The sequence below is a fragment of the Lepidochelys kempii genome, chromosome 1 (assembly GCF_965140285.1).
Source record: "Lepidochelys kempii isolate rLepKem1 chromosome 1, rLepKem1.hap1, whole genome shotgun sequence".
Lineage (NCBI taxonomy): Eukaryota > Metazoa > Chordata > Testudines > Cheloniidae > Lepidochelys > Lepidochelys kempii.
In genome coordinates this window covers 54,936,739-54,961,490 of record NC_136380.1, presented here as the reverse complement: position 1 = coordinate 54,961,490, position 24,752 = coordinate 54,936,739, and the positions used below count along the sequence as shown (strand labels likewise).

Below are 24,752 nucleotides of genomic sequence, written 5' to 3'. Positions count from 1 at the left end.
GATGAAAACACGTGCATGAAAGTGCCTGTACTTTCCATTAAGGTTTGAGGAAGGTGCACACACTAAGGAAAACTGAGTCAGCTGGCCAAAGCCTGAAGTTTCAAAAAAACAAAACAAAACAAACAAAAAAAACCATGAAAACTTTTCTGCATTTTTCTACCAGCAATGAAATTAACTTTTTTTGTATAGCCTGGTTATACTGAACAATGGAAAATGTCACCAAGCAAATCCTTTGTCTTTGACAAAATGTGGTCAATTTTTCTTAAGGCATGGAGGAAGAAATGCACCAGCACCACCCTGCTGTTTTCTGCAAGTGCACGATATAGTTTCCCACTCTAATGAAAAGAAAAAAAAAATCTGAACAGCCTCGCTTTCACCCAAAATGGTTTGCATGGCTGAAAAGATATCAATAATGGTATTTAAAGATACTGGTAACAAATTGCTGGCACACAATTCAGAAAGTAAATTACATAAATAAACCTCATTTTGAGGAAGAACTACCGCCTCTGGCACTACAGAAATTGTTTGTTTGAAAGATTGGTACTACTGATACACACAAGAAAAGTAAGATAGGTTACATTAACTCAGAACAAACAGCCACCCATCCATCCTCCTCATAGTGTAGGAAGTCCAGCTTCACAAAACCGTTATTAAAATTCACCTGCTTGCTCACACTTATATTGAAAATAATCAATTAAAAATACCCTTCTGATGTATTACTCACCCAACCAGAAACAAACACAGTGTTCCTCACCTTGATAGAGTTTTAAGGCAGATTGTTGTAGTCAAATTCAGTCACTAGATTTTAAGGCCAGTAAGGACCATTAGATGTACTGTGACCTCCTGTATAAACATAGGTCTTGGATTTCACCCAGTTAATCCTGTATTGAACCCAATAACTTGTGTTCCAGAAATCATCCAATCTTGATTTGAAGCCATCAAGAGATAGAGAATCCACAATTTCCCTTGGTAGTTTGTTTCAATGATTCATCCCCTCACTATTAAAAATGTGTGCCTTATTTCTAATTTTATATTTGTCTGGCTTTAACTTCCAGCCATTAGTTCTTGTTATGCTCTTTTCTTCTAGATTAGAGCCCTGTAGTATCTGGTATTTTCTCCCCATGAAGGTTCTTTATACATTGTAATCAAGTCACCTCTTGATCTTCTTTTTGACAAGCTGAACAATTTGATCTCTGATATCAATGAGGGATTTAAAATCTTAATTTACTGTCTGGATTTTTTTAAAGAATTAGTCTAATCCTCTATAAAAGACTCTGGGTAGCTAGAAATGATTATATTGTTGTTTTCATATCAAGGTTTATGTAACTCAATCATCACATATTAGTAATTACTCTGAGGGAACCATATGATAAACTGTAATAATTAAGATTTATGCATCCATTTTCAATTTACTATCGATGTCATACAGAGAGAGAGAGAGTAACAAGTGTGGTGAGGTAGGAAGAGAAAAGGGACACAGAATTTTAGCTTCCAAGTAAGTAATTTTACTAAGCAGTGTGCAAATCAGGAAAAATGTGTTTAAAATTTTTTTTATACAAAACATTGTCATTTAGATGAACAGTTCAAGTTTGCCAGTCTGATTTTTCCCATTTTCCCCCAGATCAAAAAATCCCATGCAGCCAAAGTCATCGCACCAGACTACAGAAATGAGGAGCACTTTCAAACTAAGTCATAAGGTCCTCCATTGTGAAAACCTAACTTACTTTTTGCCAGATTATGCTAAAATGTAATTTTGCTCAATTATTTGTAATAAATCAATTCCAAGCACTTATCAGTGACCTCTTGAACTAGGTCACAAGTATAGCAGTGAAAAGGAGTTTGATAGCATCCTACTAATGACCAGGTGACATCTGTTCATACCACAAGCACCTATAAAATGAACAAACACACTTTGGCCCAGATTCTCAAAGGCACTTAGGCACCTAGCTCCCACTGATTCCAAGGATGAGGGGGGCAGAAAAAGTCAGCCAAAAAGGGTTTTAAAAAATTGATGTCTGAGTGACAAGTCTCAAAGACACAGAGGTCTCTAAGGCACATGCAAAACTTCATTATTTACATCACTTGGAAGGCTTCTTGAGCTGCCAATCTGAAGGTATCTGCCAGTACAGTGTCTTTTTCAGTCTCACAACCATCTATACAAAGTCCTCTTTGTTCAGGATTGCCTGGTTTCAAAGCAGCAATAATGTCCAGACATGGCAACCAAATCTGACTCTTCCTTGATGATTCACATAAACTGTTGCTGTAACATGTTACATAAGGATCTAGACACCGTAGCAAGAAAGGTCTTCAAGGCTAAACTGAGCATACCTCAATTTCAGTGAACCTGGTATTGAACTAAGCAATAACACATTAAACTGCTGGGACATCCATGATGGTGAATACTTCCTGGAGAAGAACTATAAAGACAATGACTCTGGAACAGTCACAAAGAAGTTTGCAAGTTCTGTGCTAAAGAGAGATCAGCTGCTGATGTATTAGCAGAAGTCCCTCAAAAAGAAGTGGAAAGTCACAGCTTAATATTGAAATAATGTCCTTGAAAATCTGAAGACAGAATAAAAGATCAGACTGGTCTCAAAAAACAATAATCCAAAAGCCAAATATTGCTGTAGATGATGTGTCTGAGTTTCAACAAGATTAAGAGGGCGAAAGCATGTTATCAGGCCTAAGGCTGATTAAAAGTCTCCTAGTAAATCCCGAGTATGTGCCTCACGGAGCCCAGATGTGCTAAACTTCAATACACTCTACTTTGAGGCCTTGCTACACATAAAACTTGTACCCATTTAACTAAATCAATTTAGAAACTCAGTTAGTTAAAAATCTGTGTCACCTCATTGTGAAGACACACTTAATTTCATTTAAAGTGCTTTATATGGAGTTAGCTTAAATCAGTAAAGAACTGATGCCTCTGATGTCAACAGCGGTACCAATGATTACCTAAGGTAGATGTCAGAGATGCTAAAGCCTCAGCACTGGCTATAAGTATCAAAGGTCTCACTGAAGCCAAGGAGACTATGATATGCTGCATCTTTTTGTTCTGAGTTGGACAATGTTAGCATAGAGAGCCAAGGAAACCTGAAGCAATATTAAGCTAAAGTCCAGGGCCTCAAGTGGACAAGGCTTCTAGAAAATTAAATATGTAGACATTTCTCTCTGCCAGCTAGGACCTTAGGAGGTAACAGAGTGCACTGGCTAGGCAAAGAAGTCACAAGATTTACCCTGGACACTGGAGGTAGAGTGTGTATATTGATTAACAATGGAAATTATGCCTAGATAAGCAGAATAATTACAAACCTAATGTCTTATGATTTATCAAGAGACAAGGGGAAAAACTACCCTGAAGTTAAAAGCAGGGTAAAACATGGTAATATGGAACTAATGTTCTCCAATTCTCCAAATCCCAACAACTAACAAAAATGAAACAAAACACACAAAACATGCCAGTAAAAACAAATGATGACAGATCAAGAGAAAATAGCTCCCTGAGTTTGACACAGAAAATAAAAGTGAGAGCAGGTCACAAAGCAGTTTTTTTTATGCATTCTAGTGGTGCAACATGCTGTGCTTATGAGTGGAAGCACAGTCTGCAATGAATGTAAGGAAATCCAGCACGGGTCTTGTAATCCAGAAGAAATGGCTTGTGCTGAATGAACCAAAGAAAACCACTAGTTTAAGGGTACATATTTTTGTACTTGTTGTGCACCAATTTCTGCAACATAAATTGCTCCAGTCTTCACATTTACATCCACAAGGTGTGGTTTAACCTCATCAGCTAGCTGGATTGTGTTTACCACATGGCACTCTCCAATGGATCCTATTGGTGGTGCTGCCAAGACAGTCACTCTGTTAATACTCAGCTGAGCTACAATTAGATATTCCTCATTGGTAGTTAATCTAAAAATAAAGAAAATAATTAGAATGAACATTCATTAGAACAATTCATATTAACACTGCTATACTATGTGCTTTAAAAATTATTATCCATATCTAGGTGAGCAAACAGTGTTCATGTGCAGAGTAGGCAATCAGTTTTCTAACTTTCTGATCTGGGCTTCAAATCTGAGGTTTAGGGTACTCTCATGTATAGCCCATGTGTCAGTCACTTAACATCCAGCTGCTGAAGTTCTCAAATCAAATGAAAACGATTCTAACGTTCTCAATCTTACAGTGCTGTAGAGTGTACAGAGCAAGCATACAGGACTTGCTCTACGTGCTGCTGCTGCTCCTTGGAGCCACAGATTTTGGTGTAACAGCAAATTAATAGGAATTTACACAATGGAAGTTAGGGCCTGTGCCTGTAGCCTTTACACATCTGAGTAAGGGGGGCAATATCAAGCTCCTAATTGTGTTCCCCAATGTCTATGAAACTCACAACTTTAAATTAAAATGAAAGTCCCAATCCACCAGTCCGATCCACATAGGCAGATCTTATGAAGTCATGTGATTGCAAGGATTCACCTTTACAGATCCTATTGCAGGATCAGGAGTCAGGACATAATTCCATAGCAATTCCACTCGCTAATTCCAGAGTCTGATGTCAAGCATTTGCTATCAACTTAAAGTAATGTGGAATCTTACTGGAGAAAAAGTAGCATTCTGTTTCCCTTGAAATGTTTGTGTGGAAATACATAGTTACAGTACCTGACAGAAGAGGGACCATCTTCTACAAAACAACTACTCCAGGACCCCAGCCATTCCCCTGTGACTTTATCGAAAACCTGGATTCGTTTGTTTCCTCGGTCAGCAACCCACACCTATTGTACACAGTAAATACAGCTATAATACAGCTATACAGTATATATACTGCTATAAATAGCTACACCAAAAAGCATCAGTTCCTTACACATAATGGGCCAAATATAGTGAAGAAAAGAGGGTACATCGGGAATGAATTTGGCTCTGCTTTTATTTTACAAAGTTGACTAACCAGGTATTAATTCTCAGACTCCCTCTCAAAAAAAAAAAAATCCTTACAATGAATTTAAACTATATATCGAAAATCAGAGGTAAGATACACAAACTACTTTACTCTGCCGCAGTAGAGATGCCAGTGTCTTATGCTCCCCTCTTTTGTGGTTGCAAGACAGAAATGTTCACCACAGAACACAGGTTTTTCAGTGCTCATATACATACACTTATCCGATGCTAAGTATCATGTCACCAAACTAATAATTGCTCTTTTTTTTCAGCTACATTATATAATTTCATGAGCAGAGTCTAGGAGGTTTGCATATGTAAATACATATCTGTGCAATGACACTTTGAAAACTGGCTGGCACACAGAATTCTGGGGATTGGTTATCTTCAGTATGCCCCTTGTCTAATCAGAAATATGTGGAGTAGGCTTTTTTCTGTGGATTGTGAATGGGTTGTAATAACACTGTACATTACATTAAGGCATCCCATTATTGCGATCGCTGACAGGATGAAACTGTTTTGTTATAGACAATCATGTCCATCAAACATTTTAGCTTTCTCAGATTATTGCTGCAGGGGCAGAGATAGGTGACAGTTTGGGTACCTTACCTGTGAATTTCCATACTTTGAATTTTAAAAATAAAAGTTTACATTTTTAAAGTTGTTTATTTGAGAAATTAAAGCATTTCTGTAAGACTGTGTGCGATTCAGGGACACACTGACTGGTGCCAACTGGCAGAGGGGGCAAGCATGTTTTTACAGGGATTCCCTAACATATACTAAAAATTATGTTCTTATGGACTTGGAGTTAAGGCAGGTCACCAGGACTGACATACCTCAAAGATATTCCTTTCACACAGGAGGTAACTGATACCTATTTCCCTGTCTGGCAATTGGTGTATTGTATGCCACACACTGTATGCCTATTTGCATACTGAGCCAAGTACAAATTGAGAGATTGAGAAATATACAGAAGAGGAAATGTACAGGAAGAAACAAAGAGCAGGGGTGTGTCCTGTTTATGAATAAAGACAAAGAATTGGTCTGGTATATCTTGGAGTGCTAAGAGACACACTGAATCCTTCATCTCGGAGGCAAACTGACAGCATGCATGTCTTATGAAAGAAGGGTCACAGCCGCCCTAGCTGTAAAGTGCTGCAAGGAGTTTGGGCAAGCAGTATCCTATCCCACTAGACAAGAGGGTTTCTTGTCAATTAAATCTAGGCTCCAGAATGCATATTATGATTTTATTTTACATATAATCATTTGTTTCCAATATTTCCACTTGCTATTACTTGAATCTCTATGTTTTGTTAAATATATTTATACCTGATTTCACTATAAACAAATTTAAGTGCTGCGAGTTAAGCAGAGTGGTGATCTGAAGTTAAACTGTTAAGGTGACTTGTAGTTTCTTTGGAAGCAGCGATTTGGTGAATACTGCGAGTGTGCTGTGGACAAAAGTCTGGACACTCCAGGGAGACGCTTGGAGAGCTCAAAAGTTCCAGTGTGCCTATTGTTAACCTGTAGAGGGACAGCAGAGCCTGCGAGGCCTAAAGGGGATTACTTGTGTTGCCTATGGCTAGTAAGGTTGGAGAGCTGACCCACAGCAATCCAAGACAAAGCTTTCTCACACTAAGGGCAGGTGGTAGTGAGGTGCCACATAACCCTGTGTTTACCTGGGAAGTGTCACAATGTGTACTCAACCTCTGAGGCACTGTGATGAGTTATAACTTAGAACCTTAACTGAGTTATATGTCAGGGAATTTCCTTAGTTTTTAAAATTGTCCTAAGAGTCTCTGAAGGAGCTTTGGAGCGACAACACCAAAGGTCCTCAGAGTCAATGCTCCCACCTTGCAGATCCCATAAAATGCACAGGAACAGGGTGGGGTGGCAGCATATTAGGGGAACTTCCTTCTTCCTGCCCCCTTGCAGTGCAAATCCTTTAAAGGTCTGTAGGAGTAGCAGCCTCCTCCTGGGGACTGTAGGATGTCCGTGTATATATGTATGTGAAGAGATTATGTCAAATTGTCAAGACTCCCTCTTACCCTCCCAGCCACGTCAAGAAAAAGTTTTCAATGTGAAAAAGTTACACATGACTGCTCCCATGATTAAAATTGTACGCAGTAGGCCAGATCTCAATAATCAAAGATGAAAGAATGGCACTTTTTAGGTTGTCTTTTTTTTTTTTTTGGCAAAGGACATTAAGTACCAAAAACACATGTAGACATATACCGGAGAAGGCATAAAAGTTGTCTCTAAAACATTGAAAAACAGTTTTAATTCTTTACCCGTCCAACAGAATCCACTGTGACACTGTGAGGAATCTTGAACTGACCAACACCTGTACCATTTTCCCCACGCAGCCATATTTCCTTGAAATCTAACAGTAGAAATCATAATAAATAATGAAAAAGTAGTTTTCACTTGTATTATGTAGTATGAATGAGTGAAATATGTTTGACCTTATTTCCTTTTAAATGATTCTTAGCAACAGAAATACAAGTCATTTTTATAAGACAGGACTTTAAAGGGATTTAAAACACAATCTTCCTCTTCTTGAAGTCCAGGGGATAGTCCCAATGACTTCAATGGGAACAGGATTAGACTTGTTATTCCTAATTTCAAACTTTACTATTCATAAGGAGACAATTCTATTTACATTTGTGTCTCACTAATTTTTCCATGCAGGATATATTTGTTTTTCATTATTAATCCATTTGGTGTCTGTGTATGTTAAAAAGAAAGCTGCAATATCAAGCAGAGACAGAAAAGGGAAAAATCTCTCTCCTGGTCATGCTAGAGAGGCAAAGAAATTTTTCACCCAAAATAAACTATAATAAAATATATTGCTAAGATTTATCTATCTACTGCTCACAATAATACAAAATGGAAGAGTATAACTGGCAATATACAAAGGTCTAATTTTGCCAAAAAATAAGTTCATGGTCATGACGATGTGTTGGTTTCTTTAAAAATAAAAAGACATTTTCAAGATGCATGAATAACAGAAGTATGACCTACATGAGAAACTACAGGGTTAAAGCTCATTGTAGACCTCTGACACAGATCCTAGCAAGCACCCCCTCCTGGCCACCAGTTGGACTGCTCTGAGGGGGAATCCAAGCCTCTGCTCCTCTGGGTCCCAGGGAGAGGGGAGGAGGGTGTTAAGCTTCTGAAGCCCCAGTAGGCTGCAGCACTGTTTCCTCCCTTAGCCTCTCTGGCACATTTCCTGGGCACTGACTCTCAGTCTGCTATCCTTCTTGGAAATGGAGCTCCTCAGCCCACCTGCCCAGGACCAGCGCTGCCCTCTGAGATACACCAGTTACTCAAACACATCCCTCTCCCAGAACTCCACACCAAAGTGTGAAACTTCTGGTGCATAGTTTAACTCTTTCAAGGACATGCAGCAGTTGTGAAGCAGTCGATACACACTCAGACACTTTGCACACTTAACACATTAATGCTCCTTTACACTTAATCATGTAAAGCAAGCACAGGATAGTATAGATCATTCAAAACAATAAAAGTTACAATGCATGCCCTTTACCATCTCATCCTTCCCTTGGGAGTCCTTATGGACCATGATATCTAGGCGGGCAGGGTGTCCCCTGCCTCATGCAGGCTGCTACCTGCTGGGTGATCTCTCTCTCTTACCCAGCTTTTGTGACCTTGCTGTCTCCTGTTCCATGCTTCCTCTTTCTCTCAGCCCTATAGTCCTGTGGGTTCCCCTATTTAAACACTGTGGCCAGCACTGTTTTGTTTCTGTGTCCACCGCCCCTGCCTTTCTCCTGTCGCTTCAGAGGAGTCAGTTAGCCTGATTTTCTAAGGATGCAGCTCATCCAGTGTTCCCAGCTCACCCAGTGTTCCCAGATGTTTGCACCTGAATAGAGTCATTGTGTCCTAAGCACCTCCTACTGTGTCTATCTGGTATGTACCTGCTACAGGCCCCTTCAGCAATGGTGAATCCAATACATATAGACACTCATGATATAGCAGTTTGTCAAAATACACCTTCACAGTATCAATCAGAATTCATAAATTGTACTGGTACAGCCCCAATTCATACAGTCCCAATTCTGCAAACATTTACACATGCTTAATTTCAAGCACATGAATATTCACAGTGAAGTCACTGGTTTCAGAGTAGCAGCCGTGTTGGTCTGTTTCCGCAAAAAGAACAGGAGTACTTGTGGCATGTTAGAGACTAACAAATTTATTACAGCATAAGCTTTGGTGGGCTACAGCTCACTTCATCGGATGCATAGAATGGAACATATAGTAAGAAGATATATATATACATATAGAGAAGGTGGAAGTTGCCATACAAACTGTAAGAGGCTAATTAATTAAGATGAGCTACTATCAGCAGGAGAAAAAAAATTTTGTAGTGATAATTAAGATGGCCCATTTAGACAGTTGACAAGAAGGTGTGAGGATACTTAACATGGGGAAATAGATTAAATATTGCACATATTGAATCTATTTCCCCATGTTAAGTATCCTCACACCTTGTCTAAATGGGCCATCTTGATTATCACTACAAAATTTTTTTCTCCTGCTGATAGTAGCTCATCTTAATTAATTAGCCTCTTACAGTTTGTATGGCAACTTCCACCTTCTCTATATGTGTATATATATATATATCTTCTTACTATATGTTCCATTTTATGCATCTGATGAAGTGGGCTGTAGCCCACGAAATCTTATGCTCTAATAAATTTGTTAGCCTCTAAGGTGCCACAAGTACTCCTGTTCTTTTTACTGAAGTCACTGGGACTACTCAGAAGCTAGGGCCTTAATCTTTACAAAAACAATGAGAAAACAGGCAAGGGTTAAAATAGCAGTGACAGGTATTAAAAACATGACAATCAAGGAGTTAGCTGATTAGCTGGGTGTTTTTGCTAAAATGATCAGCAGTGAAATAGGCTCTGATTCAAAGCTCATCAAAATCAATGGGGAGTCTGTCAATTAACTCTAATGGGCATAAGATCAGGCCCACAGTTAGCAATGTTGATGTTTAAAACTATTATTAGGCCTCTAAATTTTCAGATGTCAACTCCTGTGTACGTTCTCTTTTCACATACCTGTGGACAGTTTGAATAATCTGTTGTTCATCCCTCCATCTCCATCCACAATGTAGATCTCCCCTGTTTGTTCCACAAATATTTCTGCTGGCTGATCAAACTGCAGTGGATTTAAACCTGAGCCAGCTTTACCTTGAGTGCCCAGGACCTGAATAAGTTTACCAGAAGGACTGTACTGTTTAACTGTGTGCCCATACTCCCCTGTATTAAGGAAAGGCATAGACATTTCTCAGCAAAACCATGGCTCTTTGACATCAACACAGTAACAACAAGATAAAAATCCACTGTCACTTTAAGAATGAAACTGAACTAAGAAAACTCTGTAGTAAGAGAAGGATTTCAGATTAACAAGGCATCAAATGGACACGTGCAAAGTACTGGAGCTGTCAGGATGGGATAGAGGACACAAACTATGCATTTAAATGCATGCTTTTCTGGCCCTGTTTCTCGACTAAGATCTGGAAATGTTGGCCAAGATTATCAGCTCTGGCAAATGAGCACATGGCACAACTCATGAGCCTTCAAACTGCTCTACCTTGTACTGGGGAACTGGATCAGTGCACAGTTAGGACTCGGGGAGCATGAATCTGGCTTAATGTTCTTTTGGTATCTTATTCAAACAATTAAAATTACTGTTCAAAGGGATACCTGCAAAAAACCTATTTTCTCTGTGGCACAATATTTTTAACATGTTCCCATTATACATACCAGTTCCAACATCTGTGATCCATATTGAGGTATCTGTAGGGGTGCTGACTGCAAAGATACCATGAGGCATTTCAAGTGTGGAATTCCATGCATGCAGGAAATATCCTTCATCTGAAAACACTAGTACCTTTGGTACATTAGCCCCTCTCTGAAGGTGTACAAAAATAGTCAATTGAAAAAAGGATCTTATCAAGCAAATAATCTCACTTTTGACAATTCTGTTTAAATGTTCATAATTTTCATGTCAAAAACCTTTACAGACATTAATTAATAATGCTCACAACAACCTGTGTGATGTGGGCAAGTACTAACCCCATTTTACAGCTGGGGAAAAACACAGAAAGGTTAAGTTTGCAACAGTGTTCATTAATCTTGGGACACTTAAAGCCTGATTTTCAGAGGCGCTGAGCCACTGCTGCTCTCATTGTCTTCATTTTGAATTGTGATTGCATGCAATCTCTGAAAAAAACATCATGCCCTAGGTCTCCCAAGATGGACACACATTTTTAATTGTACTTAATTGTCCAGGATTTCAGGTGCCATGGCTGTGTTTTATAAATAAAAATCTCACCACTTTTGTTTGCATTGCTGAAAACAGAGAGTCTCAACCAGAATCTAGATACCAACATGTAGGCAAGACTAGTACAGTTAGTAAAATTCTATTATAACAGTTGCTTGGGATGGCTGATTTTCTGTCTATCCATCCTAGGTAGTGATGTGGCCACTGTGACAGATATGGTAATTTCCTGCAATATCCCTGAAAGTCTTATGTGTCTATTATTGTGGGCCAGGACTATATGTAACTTCTGTATGAGAGAGATGTGACAAATACTGCAACCCCATGTGTATCTTCGGGGTCCACTGTTTAAATGAATGTTTTATTGTGTTCCACTCCAGGGGGAAAGGCCACCACAGTTCTTACAGGAACTAAAAACAGTGGAAAATCAGCCAAGTTGTAATCCCCCAAGGAGGTACCACCTCGTGGGGATGCTTGCATATACTAGCTCAGACTAGTTTCAGAGTAGCAGCCGTGTTAGTCTGTATCCGCAAAAAGAAAAGGAGTACTTGTGGCACCTTAGAGACTAGCCAATTTATTTGAGCATGAGCTTTCGTGAGTTACAGCTCACTTCATCGGATGCCTCTGGAAATCCAGCTGAGCCAGTGTCAGAACAAACACGTGGAGAAGAAGTAGTATTGTCAAGATGAAGAGACTGTGCCAGCAGGACCAGGTTCAATAACATCAGCTCAAAAAAGAGAAACTGCACCATAGTCTGGTAACTTACCATAGTCTGGTAAGTGGAGCCAGGCACTAGGTACCTGTCCTGGTGAGTGGCATCAACTCCAAATTTCTTCCTGGCTTTAGGGAATGACATGGATGTATTTCTAAATGCTTCTGAAATGGGGTTTGAAGGACTGGCTCCTACCAGAGCCCTGGCTGGAGTTGGAAGGTAATCTCTGATAAGCTTATTAGTTTGTATGTAGGTGCTTTTGTTGTTTTAATATGTTTTCTCTGTAGCACTTTCACCAAAAGATTAAATGTGCTTGCTTATAAAGGGCTCTGTGGTAACTTTCAACTGCTGGTAATTATGTTGTGCATAATTGCCTTGAGAGAAAGCTTGCCCTGTTTAGGCAGTCTGGCTTTCTGGGAATATCAGAGTGTAGCCAGGGTACTGTGCAACCTGGAAAGCCCCCTGGTCAGGAGGCAGAGATTAGGTCTCTCCCCAAGAGAGTTAACAGCTGAGGAGCTGGGAGCCTAGAAGGGGTGCCTTTGATGGAACATGGACGTGAATGCAGGTGCAGTTACCCTGACCTGTGACACCCCCGAACACTGGAGTACCTGAGCACCTCACAGTTTCTGATTTATTAATCCTCACAACACTCCTGTGAGTATTATTATCCCCATTTTACAGATAGGGAAGAGAGGCAGAGAGAGACTAAGTATCTAGGGATGTAAATACCATTAAAAAAGTGAACTGTTTAAACAATTTAAAAAAATGTTGTTTAAACATTTTTAAAAAATGTTGTTTAAACAGCTAACCGTTTAAGTGGCTGGGGCCCATCTGGCCAGCGTGGCTGGGCCTGCTCTGTCCGGGTGGCCCTGCTCCGTCTGGGTGCTTCAGCTGGGCCCACTCCGGGCAGGTGGCCCTGCTCCGGGCAGGCACCGCGTCTGGGCCTGCTCTGGGTGGGCGGTGCTGCTCGGGCCACTCCAGGTGGCGCAGCTGGGCCCACTGGGCTGGCCGGTGCGGAGCTGCTGGGGACAGCCGGATTAACGGTGAAGGTGCTTAACCGGTAAGACTATGCTTACAGGTTAATCTTTTACATCCCTGTAAGTATCTTGCCCAAATTCACACAGGATGTTTGTGGCAGTGCAGGAATTGAACCCAGGTCTCCCACAGCCCACTGGGTCATCCTTCTTTTGAGGTTTACTTAGTTGAGGCACGGATGTGAAGAACAGCAGCAGAAGTGACATCTACAGTTGCCTCCATTCTCCTAGCAGGCTTCCACGCTGTAGGCTAACTGATTTGTATCTTTCCTTGTGACACTTGCCATTTCAAAACTATTTTTTTAAAATTTGAAGCCTGTAAAAAACATAAAAGCAACAAGCCCAATATGCACAGGAAGACCCTTCATATCCAGAACTACTTTAAAGAAATGTATACTATTAATAACCTAGTCAAATTTACATCTAGAATTTAATACAATAAACAGTTATAATCATCTTAATATAAATGCAAATGGGAATTCCAGAGGAGAAAAACAATATAATGCTAATAAGGACAAAATTCCAGTGCTATTACTTACTTGTGCAACATAGACCAGATCATGAAGAGGGTCAACAGCAACACAAAATGTTTGCCCAGTGAAATATTCTGGACGTTTAGGCCAGCCTACATCCAGCTTGTAAAGCTGTTGCTCTATCCTCCAAGGGGAGTAAAAAGCAATTGCTCTTAATACCTTAAAAATGTAAAAGTAAATAACCATTAATAGTTAAATTCCATGAGATTCCACTTTCTATAACTCTTCACCTTTTTATTAGTTATTATTAGGGTGAGATTTTCAAAGACACAAATGGTGGTTGGGTGTCCAATTTGGACTGAAAGTCAACGGAAGTTCGCCAGCTAGCTGCTATTTGGGCCTTTGTAAATCTTCTTTGTTAGAGCCAAATGAATCAGCACACTTGAAACATTAAATCAAGTGTACTCAATAACAAATATTATTCTGACATGGGATTGTCTCTAAATGGAGTGCAAGGATGCTGTAGAAGAGATTGTCTCTAAATAGAGTGCAGGGATGCTGTAGAATTACTGACGCAAAATTACACAATTGTTTCCCAGGTGTGTAGTTTTTGGCACTCAAAATGTGCTGAGCTCTTTTAAAAAACTTTTTAAAACTGCTAAGCTCTTGTAACAATTCTGGATGGTGTGTCCACAATAGCCTTCCAGTAGCTGTATCTGATGTGCTGGCTAAACCATGTTGATCAGAATCATGTTCAAGACAATTCACCCCAAGCACCCTGAGCAATGATATAGTTTTGAATTGGATAATATGGAAACAAGTCATACCACCTGTGTTTAAAAAGGTTGTGTGAACTGGATGGTGGCTAGATTTAATTTCCCAAAGCAGTTTCCATTATCAAGGGACCTTTACTGCGTAACACCTGTGTGTGTTAATAGGTAGTTGACAGCTCCATCACAAAGCAGCCAATGGATATCAAGACTCCTGCTGCCACAACCACAGAGTTCATCATGACTCTATCCTGCTACAGCCAGGACTGGAATCCTAGTTCTTCAGCTCCCTACAGCTCTCTACAACTTAAACTAAAGAAGATCTCTAGTGGCTTATTCTAATTGTAGGCTCCTTATGCACTTGATGGTCTTTGCTGAAGGGCAACATCATGCTCACTCTCTTCTACACATAAAACCAGAATGTTACCATAGACGGAAGGATTCATACACACAGAGGTGGGCACTGGAGATGAAGGGGGTGACAGTAGACAGGATGAGCACACGTGCGTTTCAAGGACCACATCCAACCAGGTCTAACACATTTTGCCACCGTGCCAGAAGCCTCCAATAGAGACCTTCAGCCTTTCCTTACGCACAAGGAGAGCCAAAACTCTTAAAGAAACACTTGATTAGCAGCCCTGCAAGGAACTCAGCCTCCTGGCCACAATATGCAGCTGGCTACTGATCCTGGCAGAACTGGGAAGGCATCTATGCTTTACCTCATCTCCTCTCTCCAAAGGTAAAATGCCGGATTATGCAGGGCAAATGAGCAAAGGGGGGAGGGGGGGACTTAGTTTAAGGAGGGGACAGAAGAGGGAAAACAAAGTACAGAGAGAATGAGTGTGGCAAAGAGGAAAGAGAGGAATAGGCTGAAACAGAGGGAGAGAAGGAATGAGCAGGGAAGTGAAAAAAAGAGGATAAAAGCCAGAATCCTGTGACCACAGACAGACCAAGAGGGCAAGAAGCATAAAGACAAGAAAAAGAGCAAGAAATATGCAGGGCCCTGGACACTCCATGATTCCATGACAACGGGATTTGCTACAGAATTTATCTCGCCACAGAACTGTGTGCCAAAATCTGACTTTATATAAAATGTATGTTCTAGCCCTTACAGTCATGGATAAAAACTCAAATGTGAGCCACGCATAAACTATCTGCATCATCTACCAGCATCTGGAGAGAGCCTGAAACAATAGCTCTGATGGGGTGACTTGTCCCATTCATTTCAATCAGGGCCCTCTGGACTCTACCAAATTAAGCAGCCATAGAATTGCATTCTCCCAATAAAAGTTAGACTTGCAGACACATGGTAGAAAATATAGTAGAGGGAACATAGAGAGAGAAAATGTTTTCTAACTCCTCATCCTTTACTGTCATATAGCTGGTACTCTTTTTCTTAATCAAGGGAAGAGAGTCAGGGAGAAACACAAGGCTGAAGTTTGGTTTGTTATTCTCAGTTCCTTATTTGTGGTACCAGCTCCACATTCATGGTATCCAGTTCCTTATTCAAAGGCCAAAATTATTTACAAAATATATAAATGTAAGATAAAAATTTTTTGAAATGTCATCAGATTAATGTGAATTAATTAATTTGAATTACTAATTCCTTAATTATTTATTAAGTGAATAATCAGAGAGCTGGGTTTTGACTGCAAGCATGTGACAAAGTAAGTCTTGATCACTCCAAGTGACATGTCCCTGTGACATGTTCTGTTCTGAACCACATGACTGTTCTGAAGGAGCTGAGACAAGACACTCCCCAAGCCAAGTTTTGTTTCTGTGCAATATACTGGCCACATGTCACACCCCTACCACACTTCCATATCATACACAGAGTTTGAATAAGCAGGTGGGTTTTGACAGACTGTATGCGAATAAATGAGTCTTGGGACATCCGAAGTGACACATCCCTGTGACCATCAGACTGTTTTTAAGGAGCTGGGAATCCAACTCACTGACCCAAAACTTTGTTGTTGCATAGTATGCTACAAAATGTCATACCTCCTCTCCACTTCCATTTTATAAATGGTGATTGAATAAGGAAATTGGGATTTGACTAAATGTACATGACAAAATGTCATTTAAGGTGACCCGAGACACACCTCCCTATGACTATCAGGCTGTTCTGAAGAAGATTGGCCATGCCACTCACCAATCTGAAGATTTGGTTATGCGTAATGTGCTGCCACATGCCACACCCCCAAACCACTTCCATTTTGTATATGAAAATTGAATAGGGAATCGGATTTTGATTGGCTGTACAAGACAACACGTGTCTCGGGTTATCCCAAGTGACATGGCCCTGTGATCATCAGAGTCTTCTGAAGAAGCTGGGACATCCCACTCGCCAACCTGAAGCTTTGTTGTTACACAATGTGCTGCCACATGTTACTCCCATTCCACACTGCTTGAATAAGGAGCAGGGATTTGACTGCCTGTATATGACAAAATGCGTCTCAGTGTTGGATCATATTAAAGAAGTTCTGTATTAAAATCACAGATGAGTTTGATTCCCCATAGTTTAAATTCCAGGGTATTACTAATTAAGAGGTCTCTTGGTTTTTGGTACTGTTTCTCTCCCTCTGTGTGTGAAACCTGCAAGCTGCTAATTGCGTTAATACATTCTAAGACAGAGTCTGTTCTCAAAGCAATTCACACAGAGAGAGACTCAAAGCAATACTCTGTAACAACAGAAACAGCACCCAGAGACTCCCCGCCATTTTGTTGTATTAACAATTGTGATTAAAATAGAGATAGAGGATGTATGTGGATGGATGCTTGGTGTGGATAATAACTGAATGATCAGCGAGGTGCCAGCCTAAGAATCCAGTGTCCATCAGCTGAGGAAGGCATCAAGTGGAAATAAGCAGAGGACCCCCGGAGGGCAGACTGGAATCCACCCAACAGCCTCAAGAATGGGAGAACCAAAGAACAAGATAACATCTGGCAGCACGGAGCCCTCAGGAATGTGCTATCTGCTGATTGATTCAGCAACAGCATGATGAAGCAATTCCCATAGACTGGCATAGGAAGAAATTCCTATAAAAATGGACTCTAGAAAGTGAGAACGTTGGGGTCTGATTCTGCAAACCAACTTCCAGGAGCATCAGATGAGCATCTGACAAGGCCCTGCTCCCTCCTCATGTCCAGGCCACCTGGCCAGTGGCTTGGCATGAGCAACTCTAAGGCTGGTAACTATGATAACAACCTTGCAGAACCTGTGTGTGTGTGTTTGTATGAATGAATGTGTGAATAAATATGAGATTGAATGGAATGTTATAGCTATAACTAACGGCTTACTATGATTCTTTCTGTATTCACAATAAATGTGGTATTTTGCCTTTTCCTCTTTAATAAGATCCTGCTGGTTTTTATTTTATTGGTGTAACATCAGGTCGTTTCAGGTGACATGGCCCAGCGATTGTCAGGATGTTCTGAAGGGGCTGGAATATGCCCCTTGCCGACCACAAAGTCTGTTCTTGGGCTATATGCTTCCCCACCCATTCCATACTGTAGAGGGCTTAAATAAGGATCTGGGTTTTGACAGACTATACGTGAGATAATTCAATCTGGGTCACTCCAAGTGACATATCCCCACAACTGTCAGACTGTTCTGAAGTAGCTGAGACATGCCAGGTGTTAGACTAGATGACCCTTGTGGTCCCTTTTAACCCAGTGGTTCTAGGATTCTATGCCACTTGCCAACCCAAGGATATGTTCTTCAGGAATATACTGCTACTTTTCACACCCCAACCCCAGTTCTGTATTGTACATAGTGATTAAGGAGCTGGCTTTTGACTGGCTGTATGGGACAAAATACGTATTGAGTTACCCCAAGTGACAAGTCCCTGCAACCATTATTTCATTATGAAGAATGAGGATTTGCCCCTTCCAGAGGTGAACCTTTATTTCTGGTCTGACAGATATATTGGCCCAATTTTTGTGTGTTTTTTTTCTGTGTTAGTTAACATACAATACGCAATATTGCATGTAAAAATCAACAGAACCAATATTCAATGAATTTGCTGCAAATCAGTCTGTAATGTTGTCATAGAAATTATATGATAGTTACAAATGAAGAAGTCCATTGGAACTTTGATTTGTTTTTAGATGAAAAATGTATCAATTTTTTTAAAATTCTGGTACACACATAAAAACAGTTGTGCCAATTACAGTTGTGTGTTTTGCTCATTACACAAGAAAAAATAAAGAAAAGACACTTCAAGGGCACAGTTGCCTTCCAATAATCATGTTTATGAGCTACATGCAAACATAAAAGGCCTATCAATGCATTCTGCTGTTCTGAATGGTTTCTGATGGCTTCTAAAATACAGACAACAGTGAACACTAGAGTGTTCACATTCTACTTAAACGAATATGTAATGTAGTTGTAGCTGTGTTAGTTGAACCAGTTTGTGTCTTGTGTGGCTGTGAGACTCAGATAATACAAATGTACACTGGTACATTTTAATGGAATTTCAAGAATCTATCTGTAAGTAGAATATCTCTCACCTCCTTTCCTTTTTAATTCCAAAATTCCATCATAGAAATGCCAGCCCTCAGTTTGACCAAAAAATTTGTAGAAACAACCAAAATGGTCCCCAGTGTTGTGTGTCATTCCAACAACTTTGTACATATGATGACACCACCTTTATTTTCATTAACTTTACTGCTTATACAAATAATATTGATGACTTCTATTGAACTAATCAATATCTGAAACACTTGTAAATATTAATACGATATTCAAGTTACATAAAAAGGTAGTACAGAGAGGGCAGTTGGCGTATTTTTCTGTAGTAGGGGAACTGCATTTTTGTCTGAATATTCAATGAATGGTATTTGAAAAAGACAAGTAACTACTCTGAAGCGCATCCACCAAAATGCGTCTGTTGTCTTTCAACTTACTTGCTAACATACATAGAAATCTATGCTGGAAATACCCCAGGGTAAAATTTTTGAATCTTTCTGTGATCTGACTTAATAATGAATAAGATGCATGGTTCACCATTAATGAAATGATGTCTACTCAACTGACGTAATCCATTGCATTTGTTCATGTTTACTCTGAAACTGTAAAATAAGTATAGATGTTGCTATTTATTATAATATTTTTATTAATTGAGCAATGGTTGCTGCTGTTAGTGCTGATTATTGGTGACACCTATATTTAAGCATTCCTAAGGATCTGTATGGTCAGACCCTGTTTTGCACAGAAGGGAAGTTTCTTCATAAACTTCTGCATAGAATTGCTGCATAATCTGGTGCTGTCTGCTGCTTTATGGTCTGTAATCCTGACAGCACCACCTATTGCACCAAACATCCACATGGAGGGGAAACTTTGATAAAAGTGTGTGTGCAGAACGGCCAGTAACAGGATTTCATAGATTCTCAAGTATAGATAAACACCTGGCAGGGATGGTCTAGGTAATCTGTTCTTAAAAACATCCAATGATGGGGATTCTGCAACCTCCCCTGGAAGCCTAATCCAGTGTTTATCTATCTTGACAGTTAGAAAGTTTTTACTAATGCCTAACCTAAATCTTCCTTGTAGCAGATTAAGCCAATGACTTCTTGTCCTAACCTAAGTGGACATGCCGAACAATTGATCACTGTCCTCTTTATAACAACCTTTAACATATTTCAAAACTGTTGTCATGACCCCTCAATCTTCTTTTCTCAAGAATAAACTTGCCCATCTCTCCTTTTAGGTCATGTTTTCTAAACTTTTTATCATTTTTGCTTTTCTCCTCTGGACTGATCAGCTCGGGCAGCCAGGCGCACCGGCTACTGCTGGAGCAGTCTTCCCACCTCAGCCCCCCAGCAGCAGGAGTTGGGTGTGGTGGGGCTCAGGGCTGGGGTGCGGGGTGGTGTTTACCTGGAGGGGGGCTCCCCTCCCTCAGCTCCTAGCTCCATGAGCTGCCTCTAACAGCAGGCACCACCCCTGCAGCTCCCATTGGCCGCGGTTCCCAGCCAATAGGAGCTGTAGAACCAGGGCTTGGGGCGGAGTGGAGGCAGCACATGGAGCTCAGGAGCCGGGTAGGGAGCCTGCCCCAGCCCCACAAGCCCCCCCAGTACCTGCAATGCCCTCCCCCGCCCCCCCCCAAGTACCTGCAGCACCCCCTCAAGTTTTAGTCAAGTCATGGACAGCTCACAGGCAGTGAATATTTGTTTAGTTCCCGTGACTTTTACTAAAAATACCCGTGACTAAAATGTAGCCTGACTCATATTCAATCTGTGATCCACTAAAAGCCCCAAATCATTTTCAGCAGTACTACCACCTAGCCAGTTATTCCTCAGTTTGTAGTTATCTGTTTGATTTTTCCTTCCTATGTATAATACTTTGTGTGACATATATGGCAATTTCCTGCAATATCCTTAGGAAACCTTCCTGAATTAAGGTTAAGTATATTTCAAGCCCATTGCATTAAATGCAACGGTTATGTATTATTGTGGACGAGGATTGTCTTCACTTCTCTAATGGAGAAATAGGATGTAAACCCCAGGAAGTGTTAATAACTTCAGAGAAGTATACTGAACAACGGGCCAGACAAGAGGACAATTAGGGTGGTGTCAAGTGATTTTCCTGAGGATCGCTATGGGTAGGGGAATGCAAATTTCCCCCCTCTGGTTTTGCAAAAAAAAAAACCAGACTTTAGAAGTTACGCTCTTCATAGGGGCTCACTGTCTACTACTTACATGTTCCCAGAATCTAATCAAGGAAAGAGTGACCTTTCCTAGCAATTCTGGTTCTGAGCTGCGGTTGTTATGAACTGGTAACCACAGAAAAACCCTTTTGTGGAGTTTGAAGGACTGTCTCCTACCAGAGCCCTTGGTGGAGTTGAGGGTGATCTATAGTATGCTTATTAGTATGCATGTAGGTTGTTTTAATATGTTTTCTCTATGATACTTTCACCTTAAGAATAAATGTGCTTGCTTATAAAGGGCTATATGGTAACTTGCAAATGAAGGCAATTACACTGTTCATATCCTTCAAAGAGAAAGTGAAGTGTAGATGCTGGCCTCATTAGGCAGTTTGGCTTGCTGGAAATCTCACAGTGTAGCTAGGGAGCTGTGCACCCCTGGTTAGGAGGGAAAGAAACATGGGTCTCTGCTCAAGCTAAGTGACATCTGAGGAACCGGGAGCCTAGAGTGGGTTCCCTCATAGGACCATGGAGGATGAATACAAATGCAGTTGCCATGAACTGTGACACTTTGAACTTGTCTTTATTGAATTTCATATTGCTGATTTCCAACCAATTCTTGACTTTGTCAAGGTCATTTTGAATTCTATTCTTTCCTCCAAAACTTTGCAACCCCTCCCACTTTGGTGTCATCTGCAAATTGTATAAGCATACTCTTCACTCCATTAGCTATGTCATTACTGAAACTATTGACTAGTACCAGACCCAGGCTAGACCCCAGCAGGACCCCACTAGATACATCCCCTCACTTTGACAGCAAACTCTAACTACACCCGTCTCTTATGCCTCTATCCTCCTTCCACATTGTAAATGATGCTTGAACAGGGAACTGGACTTTGACTGGCTGTATGTGATAAAATAGGTCTTTGGTGACATGTCCCCACAACTATTAAGCTGTTCTGATGTAGCTGACCCATAGACCTATCTTTCTTGAAACTCTGCAAAAATTGCGGCCCATTTCACAAGAGATTGTGGGGGGGGGAAATGGGCCACAATTTTTTGCAACATAAAAGTTTCAAGTAAGGCAGTTCCATGTCTCAGCTACCTTAGAACAGCTTAATGGTTGTGAGGACATGTCACTTAGGGTGACCAAAGACTTATTTTATCACTTATAGCCAGTCAAAATCCAGTTCCCTATTCAAGCACCATTTACAATATGGAAATGGGGTGGGGGCATAACAAGTGGCAGCATGCTATCCAAGAACAAAGCTTCAGGCTAGTGAGTGGCAGCATGGCATAGTTCCTTCCAAACAGTCAGATGGTTGTGGCAATGTGTCATTTTGGGTGACCTGAGAAACAGTTTGTCATGCACAGCCAGTCAAACCCACTTCCTTATTCCATCACCATTTACAGCTGGAATCTCAAACTCGAATCACCACAAGGGCCACATGAGGACTAGTACATTGGCCCGAGGGCCACATCACTGACATCTCCTGCCCCCTTCCCCACCCCCATTCCAATCCCTTCCCCAAAGCCCCCAACCCAACTCTTCCCCCTCCCTGCCCCTATTCCAACCCCTTCCCCAAATCCATGCCCCTGCCCCACCTCTTCTCCCCTCTCTTCTGGAAAGCGCTAAGCGCCGCCAAACAGCTGTTTGGTGGCGGGAAGCACCTACAGGTAGGCAGAGGAGAGGGGACGCAGCATGCTGGGGGTGGGAGGGGAGGGGAGGCGGCGGGGAGCTTGGTGGCTGCAGGAAATAACTCGGGTGGGGGGGCACAGGAAGCTTGGCGGGCCGCAGCAAATAACTCTGTGGGCTGCCGCGTGTTTGAGACCCCTGATTTATACTATGGAAGGGGGATGGGGTGCTATGGGACAGCCCACTGCACAGGAACAAAGCTTTGGGACCAGAGAGTGGGGTGCCCCAGTTCCTTCAGAACAGGCTGACTGTTGCAGGGACATGCCTGCTAGGGGACCTGAGGCTTATTTTGTCACAAAGAGCCAGTCAACACCCAGCTTCTTACCTGAATAACTAGTACAGTAATTAGTACTTTACATTTTTATCATGTTCATTTGATGACATTTCTAAAAACTGACTCTTACCCTGATACATTTTTAAATAATGCTGCCCTTTGACTAAGTTAACTAGGCACCAGAAATAAGGATCTGGGAGCAGAGACCCAAGTTCAGCTCTTTGGGAGAGGGAGAGGGTTTGGCTTGGGAAGAGACAGAGAGGAAGGGGCCGGCTCCCCCTTCCTCCAGCAGTCACCTCCCCCTGCCCGAGCGAGGTACCTGGACACCTGGATCCGGGCGTGGGGCCGGGGACAGGCCCAGGGTGGGGATGAAGGACACGGCGGGGCGCTACGGAGCCAGCAGGCACGGGGCTTGTAGGCGGATCCCCCCGCGCTCTCCACGGCGCCTAGCGGAGCCCCGGCCCGCGCCCCCTGCCCAGACCCACCTGGGATCCCGAGAGCGCGCAAGAGAAAACCAGCAGCGCTGCTACCGCGCTGCCCATGGCAACCGCCAGGCCGGGCCTGCCGCGCCGCTTCATGCAGCCCGGACAGCGTCACCGCCGGGGCTCGCCCTCGCCCGCCCCCGAGCCGGCGCACGTCAGGCCGAGGCCCCACCCCCTCAGCGTGCGCGAGCCGGGCATGCCATGGCAGGCTCCAGGCAGAGCCACGGTTCCTGCCTGGAAGACTGCAGCTTTGTCACGTGACAACAGGCGGCGCCTGGGCGTGTGTCAGTCACGTGACTTCGGACGCGGAGACGGTGCGGTCAGGCCTCCCTCGCAATTTTTTATACCCTGTTGCTCGCCTTTGGGGTTGTCCGCTTGAGTGCCTGAGCGCAGGACAACAATGTCCGGTATCCAGGAATTTTTAAACACTCGATAGCAGTCCTTTCGGCAGGATGCTAGGAGCACAGTAGCTGGGGTTCTGATCGCTGCAGGAGAGAGACGAGAGACCATTCCGCTCGGATTCAGGCATTCTGCTCAGTCAACTTCTGTTGGGGTTTCTGCCGCATGAGGGGTCGTCGGAGAGACACAATGGACGTAGGTTGATGATGTCATCGGGGTGCGATTCATGGATCTTGTGGACCCCAGTGGCGAGGAGGAACCTCGTCGCTGGTGGTTATTGCTTGGGCAGGGCGCTCTACAGCTCACTGGCGGCGGCGGCCCCGGGCTGAGGGTTGGCCGTGCCAGGTTCTGAGCCGGGGCCGTTTCCCCGGCGGCCTCCCCCGCCCATCGCGGCAGTGCCGTGGCTTTTGTTGCTGCTGGTAACAAAGAGCCGGGGAGCTTTGCGGGCGATGGGCAGCGGCGGAGCCCGGGGGCTGCCGGGCCTGAGGGCCGCGCGCTGACGGGAGCGGCAAGAGGCTGAGGCAGTTGCACAGCCCTATCGCCCCGTGTCCCCGGCGGCACCTGAGCCAGGCGCTGCCCCGCGTCCCACCCCCCTTTCTACGGCCCCCTGCTCCCCCTGTTTCTTCTTCGTCCCCTTTCTCTCCCCGTCCTCACAAAACCATGTAACTCTTTCCCCCCCTTCAGTGTGCCAGTTCCGAGGCAGGGAGCGTTAATCCCCGTCTCCTGCTGAACAGTGCATTGGACCAAGCATTTATATTGTGACTGAAATCCGCACCCCTGCCCAAAAGTGTCGCATCCCCTGCCCTGACCCTTTTTCTTATTGAGCGTGTCAAAGGATTTTTTTCAGCTCTGTAAAGTGTCTCTTTCCCGTGCTTTTCTTCTACAATAAAAAAGACACTTCTGCAGTAAAGAGTCTGGCCTGGATGTATTTTTTCTTTAAATAAAAATCTGCATTGGATGAACAAGTAAAGATGGATAAGAAATCATTTGAGACCGTGCTTGATGAAATTAGAAAGGTAAC

General features: G+C 42.4%; 2 protein-coding genes across 3 annotated transcripts in view; one reads left to right on the top strand and one right to left on the bottom strand.

Moving 5' to 3' along the window:
* NHLRC3 (NHL repeat containing 3) lies at positions 1 to 23,564 on the bottom strand. The gene is made up of 7 exons (XM_073342554.2): positions 23,336 to 23,564; positions 13,533 to 13,685; positions 10,731 to 10,878; positions 10,023 to 10,223; positions 7,227 to 7,318; positions 4,660 to 4,772; positions 1 to 3,912 (listed from the first exon to the last, which is right to left on the bottom strand). The coding sequence occupies exons 1-7, from the start codon at positions 23,426 to 23,428 to the stop codon at positions 3,684 to 3,686; spliced, it is 1,029 nt and encodes a 342-aa protein (XP_073198655.2). The 5' UTR covers positions 23,429 to 23,564; the 3' UTR covers positions 1 to 3,683.
* The window catches only part of PROSER1 (proline and serine rich 1), a 32,167-nt gene continuing 30,977 nt past the window's right edge, over positions 23,563 to 24,752 (top strand). The window contains exons 1-2 of one of the 2 annotated variants that reach the window (XM_073342521.2): positions 23,563 to 24,001; positions 24,416 to 24,747. In XM_073342521.2, the coding sequence (XP_073198622.2) occupies positions 24,703 to 24,747 (45 nt within the window). In that variant the 5' untranslated portion in view covers positions 23,563 to 24,001; positions 24,416 to 24,702. The other variant, XM_078852775.1, reaches the window with a different exon arrangement.

Excerpts from the sequence above, each read along its gene's own strand:
- NHLRC3 (XM_073342554.2), bottom strand. The coding sequence starts at position 23,428 with ATGAAGCGGCGCGGCAGGCCCGGCCTGGCGGTTGCCATGGGCAGCGCG. Across the intron at positions 13,686-23,335 it reads GCGCGCTCTCGGGATCCCAG|GTATTAAGAGCAATTGCTTT; the intron begins GTGGGTCTGGGC and ends TACATTTTTAAG. Across the intron at positions 4,773-7,226 it reads CAGTGGATTCTGTTGGACGG|GTGTGGGTTGCTGACCGAGG; the intron begins GTAAAGAATTAA and ends TGTGTACAATAG.